At 41.7% G+C, this 11,176-nt stretch overlaps 1 protein-coding gene across 1 annotated transcript in view; it reads right to left on the reverse strand.

Moving 5' to 3' along the window:
- eef1akmt1 (EEF1A lysine methyltransferase 1) overlaps positions 1–10,967 on the reverse strand; it is an 18,950-nt gene extending 7,983 nt beyond the window's left edge. Inside the window, exons 1-4 of the mRNA XM_080456492.1 lie at positions 10,890–10,967; positions 7,760–7,918; positions 7,080–7,162; positions 6,543–6,832 (exon numbers count right to left, since the gene is read on the reverse strand). Of these exons, the coding sequence (XP_080312618.1) occupies positions 6,543–6,832; positions 7,080–7,162; positions 7,760–7,903 (517 nt within the window). The 5' untranslated portion in view covers positions 7,904–7,918; positions 10,890–10,967. The remainder of the gene's footprint in view (positions 1–6,542; positions 6,833–7,079; positions 7,163–7,759; positions 7,919–10,889) is intronic.
- Positions 10,968–11,176: the final 209 nt, after the last annotated feature.

Here is an 11,176-nt window from a genome sequence, read left to right on the forward strand (position 1 = left end):
CAATCTTATTTTCGAGTTCCACTTGCTTCAACCACACCTGCATCCGATTTCATGACCTGGGTTCCGTTTCCGGTTTTTGATTTTTATCCCTGGTCATTTTCGTCCAGGAAAAAAAAAAAAAAAAAAAAAAAAATAAGTCACATCAGTTGTAATGTATTCACTGTTTGACTGTGTGTGTGGGGTGCGAGCTGACATGACAGCTCATTAAGCTATCATGTGCTGCTCTCTAGAGGCGGACTGGAGGCTCTAGAGAAAAAACCACTGAGGGAGTCAAATGAAAATACTCTGGCAGTCAACGACTCTGGCAGTCAAAGAGTTAAGACACACAAAGAGAGAGAGACACACAGACGAAGAACAATCGAAATTTGGATGGTTTTAGAGAGAATTAATGAATTAAAGGTTACTTCCGTAACCATGGTTTATGAATTAAGAACGAGTGTTCACATACAGTCACTGCCATCGAAATTTGGATGGTTTTAGAGAGAATTAATGAATTAAAGGTTACTTCCGTAACCATGGTTTATGAATTAAGAACGAGTGTTCACATACAGTCACTGCCATCGAAATTTGGATGGTTTTAGAGAGAATTAATGAATTAAAGGTTACTTCCGTAACCATGGTTTATGAATTAAGAACGAGTGTTCACATACAGTCACTACCATCGAAATTTGGATGGTTTTAGAGAGAATTAATGAATTAAAGGTTACTTCCGTAACCATGGTTTATGAATTAAGAACGAGTGTTCACATACAGTCACTACCATCGAAATTTGGATGGTTTTAGAGAGAATTAATGAATTAAAGGTTACTTCCGTAACCATGGTTTATGAATTAAGAACCAGTGTTCACATACAGTCACTACCATCGAAATTTGGATGGTTTTAGAGAGAATTAATGCATTAAAGGTTACTTCTGTAACCATGGTTTTGTTAATTGAGAACGAGTGTTCACATACAGTCACTACCATCGAAATTTGGATGGTTTTAGAGAGAATTAATGAATTAAAGGTTACTTCTGTAACCATGGTTTTTTTAATTGAGAACGAGTGTTCACATACAGTCACTGCCATCGAAATTTTGGATGGTTTAATGAACTAATCATGCAACTAATTAAAGGTCGGCTTTACGTATTCAGGATTTTTCTCTTTTTGAATTTTATTTTATTTTAATTTTGTCTCATTTTATTTTTATCAGCAATATTTTGAGAGAGTAAATCATGAGGATAAGGAGGGAACAAGAATAATGACATTGTGAATGAGGGAACAAGAATAATGACATTGTGATCACTGAAGTCCACAGAAGTTCAAGAGAAAGTACAGCTAAAGAACAATTCCCACTACAGCTAAAGAATAAATCCCACTACAACTAAAGAACAGACAACTATAACTCCCACTACAGCTAAAGAACAGACAACTCTGAGCCCTGCAACAGAAACAAGAGGAAGAGGAAGAGGGCTCACAAGAGGAGGACCGGACCAATCTCTGGCTTCGCCTGTCGACAGACCTCAAGGCGGCCGCCAGATAAAAGAATGGACAAGCAACCAGAGAAAAAGAAGCTAGCATTGTCATTAAAGACAAAGAAGAAAACAAGTTTGGAGAACAAGAAGAATGTTTCCGTGCTTAAAGGCAAAGAAGATGGGCCAGTGGTCCAGAGAACGGCTCAGGCAATACTGACAGAAGAATACCCAATGTTGGAAAAAGTACTGCAGGAGACTAATAACAAATGGGCGAAGAGAACAAAAGAAAAGGCCACAATCTGGCCACCAGAGGGAACATTTGACATCAATGTGTGCAAACAAATGCACACGTTAATCAGAAATCACAAGAAGGAAAAGAACGGGAAGAAAAGAGAAGAGAAGAGGGTGAAAGAACTTGCGATCCTTAAAATGTACCAGAAGAAAGGACAGGAGCTTGCTGACAATCTCCTAGCGTGCAGAAGAACGGCCATGAAGGAAAATGCAAGCGCACCACCGGAATATCACGTTCAAGCTCCAGTCTTTGAGAAAATCACAATGTGCGGAAACTATGAATATGAGAGGGAGGATGCAGAATCAAATGCTCCATCAAGAAGAACACTGAGATCAGGCACGCTGTATCCAGACACAGATACAAGCCCAAAGAAAAAGAAGCAAGGAGGATATGAACAGACTGTGATGGAGAAACTCAGACAAGCAGAAGGAGCCGAAGATGAGGATACCGGTCGGAAGAAGATGGAGAGGATGTCACTAGAACACAACAGAGGGGGTGCGGCCAGAAAACACCATCAAGAGGGCAGAGACATGACATCACCACAAAGAGAAAACCACCATGACAATATGAGGACAGCACTCCAAAAATTCAGACAGTTTGAGAAACAGCATCAAGGGAAGCCCAGAGCCCCAAGACAGGAACAGCATCAAAGGGAGTCCAGAAGCCAAGATACGGAAGACCACGGAGGGACAGTTTTTGTGGTAGAGAGCAGCACAGATGTCAGCCTCAATGAACCAAACCAAGGACACCAGCAACCACCATTCATCATACCAATAGCAACAATGGAAATATCGAGAGATAACATCACCAAAAAGGCAGGGATGGTACAACCAGACCCACAAGGGAGCCAGATGATGGGACCAGTGATAATCAAAGGAGAGCGTTTCGATTACACACCATTTTCCGCTGGAGACATGGACAGTCTGCTATCAAAAATCCCAACCATATTCGAAGGAGCCCACAAATTCATACAAGAATTTGAGGAACGCACCGTACAATACATCTTGAGTGTCGGCGACATAAAAAGTGTTCTTTGTCGCGCTCTAGGACGACATGAGATGAAAGATTTACTTCATGAGACGACGATGTGTCACACGATTGATACACAAGCAAGAGACGCAGATCTGTTCAACAACTATCGACACTCACTGTGGCAAGAAATGAAGAGAAGATACCCTGCTCGGATAAAGCCAGGAATGCTGACAGGAAAAAAAATAAAGAATGAAGAGACAGCAGGGGTCTACATCCAGAGAATACAGAAAGTCTGGAGACTGGAGATGGGAACGAATCCGGAAAATGACGGAAATGAGAACGGAATGAGAACACTGTTCCGGGGGGCAGTTCTGAGTGGCCTTCCTAATAAAGTGCGCTCATCGCTGAATGATTTCGTGGGGATCACTTCCATGACTTTTATCATGTTTTGCGAACATGTGGAACATGTCCTGGAAAAATACAGAAATGAAGAAACCAGATTGATGGAAAACGATACAGCACAAACCAGAAAACTGACCCAGATGCGAATCCAGATGGCGAAAAACGAATAAGAAGCAAGGAAGTTTGAAGTAACAGAAGGGACCAAAAAGGAGGAGGACAAGAAACCTGCGTATAGAAGAGAGGAGGATAGGAGGAGACAAGACAAGAAAGTAATTATGAACATTTTTCGTTGGTTTACAAGAAATTAGTTATGAACATTTTTCGTTATAGGTAAACCAACCCCAAGACAAGGAAGACCAACAAGAGTCAAGACAAAGAGCAAAAATCACCACAAAATCCAGAGGAACCGCCAGAGGAAGGTGAGCGACAAAACCCAGAGGAACCGCCAGAGGAAGGTGAGCGACAAAACCCAGAGGAAGCTTGTTTTTGTCAAGAAGGTTGTCACCAGTGGGACCCAACGACACCTGAAACCACACCACCCCAGACAGAACAGGGACCATACTCACCCAGGGAGGAAAGGTATGGTACCAGGGAAGAAAGATATGGTATACAAGAGCATCAGACACTTCCACGCATGAGGAGGATCCAGAAGAAGAGCCTACCAAGTCCAAAGCAGAAGAACCTACCAAGTCCAAAGAAGAAGAGCCTACCACAGAAGAAGAGCCTACCATGTACAAGGAAGAGGAGCCTACCACGTCCAAAGAAGAAGAGTATACTACGTCCAAAGAAGAGGTGCCACCAGAGGGACCAACCAACAGCCCAGGGAGCAGTCAAGGAGAAAGCAACAGATGCAATGACACTACCGAGGGAAGAACAACAATAGATGAAACTCCAGATAAGAAATCATCGATGACCAGTGTTCCAGAGCATCCAACCACGTCCCAGGTGCCAGGGAGAGGGAGAGACGGAAGCAGAACCAGAAGAACCAGAAGGGCCAGAGACCACAAGGACAGGACAAGCAGAACCAGAGGGACCCGCAACGACCAGGAGACAGGAGAGACCAAAAGAGAGGCCAGAGAGGACAGCGAACACAACGAAAGCAATTAAAAAGGGTAAGAACCCAAAATCAACCTGCATCAGATACATATAACACATATAAACTGGTACAACAGCTACATGTACTGGTATTATAAGAATGATAAAATGATTCTTTCTAAGCATAGGGGATTCCCAACCTCAGACGGCTTGGTCGGCTGGGGTCTTCGGGGATTACGTTTGTTGTTTTGTTTGTTATTTTAGTTTGTTTTTTGTGGAGACAGGCTGGGCGAGACTGTACGCAGTCTGAGCCAGTAAGGACTCTGAAGATAGTTTAGGGAAATTTAGAGGAAGAATCATTATATAATCTCAAAAGGTGATCATTATATAATCCCAAAAGGTGATCATAATGTGTATATGTGTATGTTATAGGGAAAAGAAAAGAGAAAAATAAAAAAAGAGTGATATATATATTACTAAGACATGCATTTCCTCTCTTTTATGTCCATAATGACGGAGTTCCGGCTGGGGAAACATCTTCCGAACTCCGCACATGTATTTCCTCTCTTTTATGTCCATCATGATGACGGAGTTCCGGCTGGCAAACAACTTCCGTACCGCCGCAGTAGAAATGGACAACTTTACTTGGCTGTGTATTTCTAGGCACAGCACAAGTGGACTTGGATACTGGACAGTTAAGTGTCACGTGTCCGTGACAGAGGAAGGGATGATTGATGGGTACGATCGGTACCAGGAAGAACTGTCACATCGAAGGTTTTCTGAACTATCGCGCTTTTGCACTATGGGACGGAGTACGGAAGACAAATATTAGTTGAGGGAAGCGGGAAGCTTTGTTATAAGAAAAGAATACGCAGCATTGCACGCACAAGCAGATTTGCATGCAAAAGAAAATGTGATTAATGTTTATGCATCATTTTATTTTATGCATCATTTTATTATTAACCATCAGTCTGTATAACCATCACAGTCTTTCTTGGTATTTTCAATTATTAATTTCATTGATTTTCATTCATTACTTAATACATTCAATGACTTTCATTTATTATTACATTTCATTTATTACTACTTTATGATACAAGTAGAATGGTTTACAAAAGTACAGTGAGAGGACAATCATGTATTACTTAAGAGTTTACAAGTGCATCATAAGAGTTTACAAGTGCATCATACTAAAAGTGCATCATACCAAAACGAGTTAAGAGTAATTGACTAGACTCACATTGATTAAAGAGTAATTGACTAGACTCATGAGAGTAAAGGAGTTAATTGGTCAAAACCGACAGTAATTGGTAGGAATGTATATTAGTATAGTTAAAAGTCCAGGAACTCTTTATGGACACAGTACTGAGTGTTTGAGTGCATTATAAGAATGTTTTAACTCCAATTATGCACTTTATGAAGTGAAAGCCAAACTTAGGAAAAACCATACGTCACAGAGATAGACAACCCGACCTGGCAATCCCGACCTGGCAGAGATAGACAAATTATTGTCTAGAGGAAGGATTATGTGGGGGCAGAAGGTCGTGACCTATGACCCTGGCCTGCTAAACTAAATTGTATTAATAGAGAAGGTACTGGAAGAAGTGGACTTCCATTTCAGTTCCAGTCCATTTCCAGTTCCAGTTGATTTGTCAGTAAATCGAGATAAGCTGCCCACTCCTCTGCCCAGAAGTGGGTGTAAACCAAAAGAATACTATATGGCCAGAATGGGAGGTAAATCAGGCAGAGGAGCATCCCTACTGACAGCGTATGACGAACAAGGTCTACAGCTGAGCACAGCTGGTTGGCGCTTGATTGGGGGGCAACCAAGGAGCGCTCGTGGCCCAGTAACCTTAGGGCTATAAGGAACAACGTAGAAACAACTAGAAGAACACATAAGGGAGGGGGAATGCCTCGACACGGAGGATCAATTACTCGTTAAAAGATACGAGTCAGGTCAAGATGACTTGACAACTAAGCAAGCAAATAACAGGTGGTGTTCGACACTGTGGTCCCATGTGGGACACAGTGGAGAGATAACAAATAATTGTATGATGAGAGAATGAAATTAACTGTGTAGTGATGACGATGGTGCCCAGATATATTAGTAAGATAGACGGAAAAGGGGCAGAGAGAGATATTCGGGAGCCCAGAGAGGCAACATCGTTTGCTGTAATGCTTAAGCCTTGCTATGCGTATTGTAATAAACCTCTTCTGCTGATATAACTAACTTCAAGTTTGAGAGTGTTTCATTCTACCAATCCATCACCGGGAAGACTAAGGATCCCTAGGTACTACACCCACACATGTAAACACAGAAGTCCATGACAAAGCAGTGTTTTTGAGTTGGAGCTACGGTCAGCGCTGGCACCATCAGAGCCTCTCACCTGTGCAGAGCAGCACCTTGCCCTTGGTCAGGTACTTGACGGTTTGGGCCACCTTGCTCAGACACTCTTCAGACAGGTACGGGGGGTCGACCAGGACAATGTCAAAGCTCTGAGGCGGCAGCTCCTCCGGCAGGGCCAAAGGTTCCTTGTAGTCGTAGTAGACGAACTCCTGGTCGTAGACAGCGAAGCGCCGGTCGTACTCCAACACCACAGCAGAGACCCTATCGGAGCCCTCAACCACCCCCTGCTTCAGCTTCTGGTAAACACTGGGCGCACTCACACAAGCTATCCTGGGAACAGACCAGCAGTCGACAGGAGAGAACACTAAACCTCATTGGCTGGTTTTATATGAACAATTATTAGGGCCAATATTTGACTTTTAGGACCTCATTGGTATCTGCAATTATGCAGCCGATGTGTCCCGATGTTTAACGGTTACCACTTTCACAAGCTACGCACAAGTTAATTTAACTCAGTGTACAAATGGATTGGTTTCATGTGTAGTGTACACTCTCAAGAGTTAACCCTGCTGCTTACCTGCCGCCCTCGCCAGCTTCACGTATGAGCTCCTCTGCTAACCTTGTGGCCGTGTCATCACTGTACCAGAACTGGCTCATCCCCTGGTGGACACACAGTGTGATTTTGTTTTTGAATGAGTCAAATTCTTTCTCACGTTCTTTCAATGCAGTTCTGAGGGAGCAAAAGTCTTTAAGTGAACATGCTTAATTCCTTGATCAACAATTTCATTTCAATTAAAACAACGGAAACATTTTTAACTGTTGGGCACGCACGCACACACACACACACACACACACACACACACACACACACACGTAGCAGGGAATAGTAATACACCATGTCATTGGTATTTAAAACGCCTATTAATGATATACCATATATACTGTATTGATATATGATATACAATATATTATATAATAATATTTATATTGTATATACATTTTGATATTATATTGATATACCTCTAATATGCAGATATGTTGATGATATAAAATATATATGACAAACATAATGTTATGATATAGTATCTACTATAATAGATATATGCAATATATATATATATATATTCAGAATATATTATATTGATATACTGTATATTGATATGATATACGTTAATCTATAGATATATGATTGATATAATACATTTATGATATATCTTTATGATATAGTAATCCTCCTTTTGTTTTCCCTCGTCTCACCCAGTCCTCTTCCACAGCTCCGACAGCGAACATGGCTGAGGAGGATGATGGAGTGTTTTTACTGACGGTGTCGTTATAAAACTCCTGCAGGGCAGCCATGGTGTCGGCAGACAACGCAGGGATGTCATCATCGCTGTCACTCATAACTGCCACACCGTCCTACCACAGAGTAATACATGATGAGGCATATTAGTGTTGTTGTTATTATCGTTGCAGACTGATGCTCTAGCACAGTGGTTCTCAACTTTTTCAGGCCGCGTCCCCCCCAAAATAATCATATTTTGCCCGAGTTGTGGCATTTACAATAAGTTTGACTCAGTTCCATAGATATTGTAAAAATGGCAGATCCACAAGGCCGGATATTTTCACAATCTTTGCCTCTTTCTTATATTATTTGACAATTTGGCCAATGTTTGACCAGTTTTTATAGTGTAGTTTGTTGAATACCTTTGATGCAGTAATTAAATGGTCTTTTCCCCCCCTTTCTTAAGAAAAGTCCTTAAATTGTCACTTAACTGTCATCTGAGGACCCCCCCCCACTCTGAAGGAGGAAATCTTTAACATTATGGATGTTCACCAGGGGGTTCTCAGAGTTATAGCAGGGCAACCAAATAGGGTGGTTTTGTTTTGTTTTTTCAAAGGATTCAAAGAAGAGTGGGCACCTCAATGTTAACTTTGCTATTTTGTGCAATTTTTTTAAAAACTGCTTAATAATGTTAAGTCTTCATGATTTCAACATGCACAGTACATCAATATCAGACTTACATTTAGCCTTCAACTTCTTGTTCAAAATCCAACATTAGATTTACACGTGTAGCAATTTGTAGCAATTGTGGAAATATTAGACCTTATGTCAAATATTCAATCATGTTCTAATCCTGTACATTACTTTTTTTTTTTTTTTACATTTAGGACCAAATAGACAATTTTACATCAAGTGTCATGAAACATGTAAATGTCTGAAAATACGCATTAACATGAATAGATATAGTGTATATTAGCAAAGAATCGATAATATGTAAAACAAACAAATACACAACACTGATATCATATCACAACTTGTTACTCATCATCTTTACATTGCATTTGAGACTGAGAGACTAAACCCCGCTTTTAGAGTGTTGTTCCAATGTGGGGTCCCGGGACCCTTGAGGGGGTTAAAGCTCTGGGGGTTCCACGGTGTTCCGTCTCCTTACTTAGCAATGATTGATAGTTGGGAACCAAATGGATGCAACATTGTCGGATTTTACACTGTAGATTGGGGTCTCAGAGACAAAGGTAAATGTATCAAACTGGGGGTCCTTGACGCGAACTGCCTTATCCCATATTGTTGAAGCGCAAGGGGGCGGGGGGGGGGAGTCAGCGCACTTCGCTGAAGTCAAGGCACAGACTACTGTGTTGTTGACGGACAACGGATGCACGCGTATGAGAAACAACAAAAATAAAACCTGGCAAAACAGTTGCGTGCATTAGCGCAAGATGAGGATAACTTTCAGGACAGCCTAAGTACAAATATCATTTATGAAAAGGCTACTATAGGCTACAGTGAAGTCATTATTCAGTCCAACTTCACTGTAGCCTGCCCTATAGTAGCCCTAGAATGTCTGTGATCTTACATACATTTCAAGTATTCCAAATACACAGTCATAGATCTCTCTCGGTCCCCCACTGTGTAGTGCCCATCTGCGCGGCCATAAAAGTGCTCTAAACTCCGTCTGTACTCACCCAATAATTAATTCCTAAGACGTGGAGTCATATTTTGTCCTCTAGTTTCATATCCATGTGAAAGTTCTGCCAGAAAACGTGTGTTTAGTCAAATATCTCCACTTATTCACGAGCTGCACACGGACGAGTTCTGTGCGACGCGAGGGGCCAGGAATGATTGCAGCACTGAATATACGTAACTTCCTTAAGGACGCACAAATGTTTGGGACACACAATTGACAGGTGATGATTCATTACCCCGCACCAATCACAAGCACCTGTCAATTGTGTGTCCCAAACATTTGTGCGTCCTTAAGGAAGTTACGTATATTCAGTGCTGCAATCATTCCTGGCCCCTCGCGTCGCACAGAACTCGTCCGTGTGCAGCTCGTGAATAAGTGGAGATATTTGACTAAACACACGTTTTCTGGCAGAACTTTCACATGGATATGAAACTAGAGGACAAAATATGACTCCACGTCTTAGGAATTAATTATTGGGTGAGTACAGACGGAGTTTAGAGCACTTTTATGGCCGCGCAGATGGGCACTACACAGTGGGGGACCGAGAGAGATCTATGACTGTGTATTTGGAATACTTGAAATGTATGTAAGATCACAGACATTCTAGGGCTAGCCCTATAGTAGCCTTTTCATACATGATATTTGTAGGCTGTACTGAAAGTTTATAATATTTAGAGAAATTTAAAGTTTCAAATACAAAAGTACTAGTAGTAGGCGAGAATTGGCAAACTGGACATTTAGACTGAACCTTGATAGCCTTGGATCAAGACTATCATGTATGTATTTTATCAAGTCTGACTTTTACTAGTCTTGACTCTTGGCTAGCACCCCCCAGTGCGTCTTGCACTTTCACCAGTAAAGCCTCCGTGTATGTACAAAGAAAATGTATAAGGTGCTAACCCGGTTGCCCCAAAAGTCAACTAGCGCTTCGGAGTCTTTGTGCAATCAATTAGTCTGTATTGTTCAATAAAGAAGTGTTTTAATCCCGTCTGTGGCCGAACAACAGTCCCCCCCTCGTTTACTTCCTGTTTACATTGAGCGTAATTCCGTCTTTCACCGGATGCGCACCGTCATTACCGCCCATCGAGGGCCAAGGAATTTATTCCGACACAGACGGGATTAAAACATTTCTTTATTGAAAAATACGGACTAATACATTGCACCAAGACTCCGAAGGGCGAGTTAACAATTGGGGCAACCGGGTAAGCATGTTTTGTACATGTTTGGTGAAGTACGGGCTTTACTGGCGAATGAGCAGGGCGCACTGGGGGGTGCTAGCCAAGACTATCGTAGATACGAGAGTAAAAGTCAGACTCGATAAAAATACATCTATGATAGTCTTGATCCAAATCTAGGTCCTTCAAATGAAAAGGTCTGAAAAACACTGGTTTCGTTGAACCTACCTGTGCTGTATACACAGAGATGTACTCGACTAACACATGTGTGTATTTGTGTTGTGTTTAGCAGTTCCGCTACCGACGTGATATTAAAACAACGTCACGACGTTTGCTTGAGCGCCTACGGAAAGCCAAATGGTCCAAACCAGCGTGGTATAACTCAATGCAAGTGGATGGGAGGGGATTTCGGGTGCGCTCTCTATTATTTTTTAACTCTATGGGTATACCTATGAGAGTGACGACACTAGCGTTGACTCACATCGTTAGAATGGAATAAGGAAGTGCATTGTCTA

Source organism: Gymnoscopelus braueri, assembly GCF_963280865.1.
Source record: "Gymnoscopelus braueri genome assembly, chromosome: 18".
Lineage (NCBI taxonomy): Eukaryota > Metazoa > Chordata > Actinopteri > Myctophiformes > Myctophidae > Gymnoscopelus > Gymnoscopelus braueri.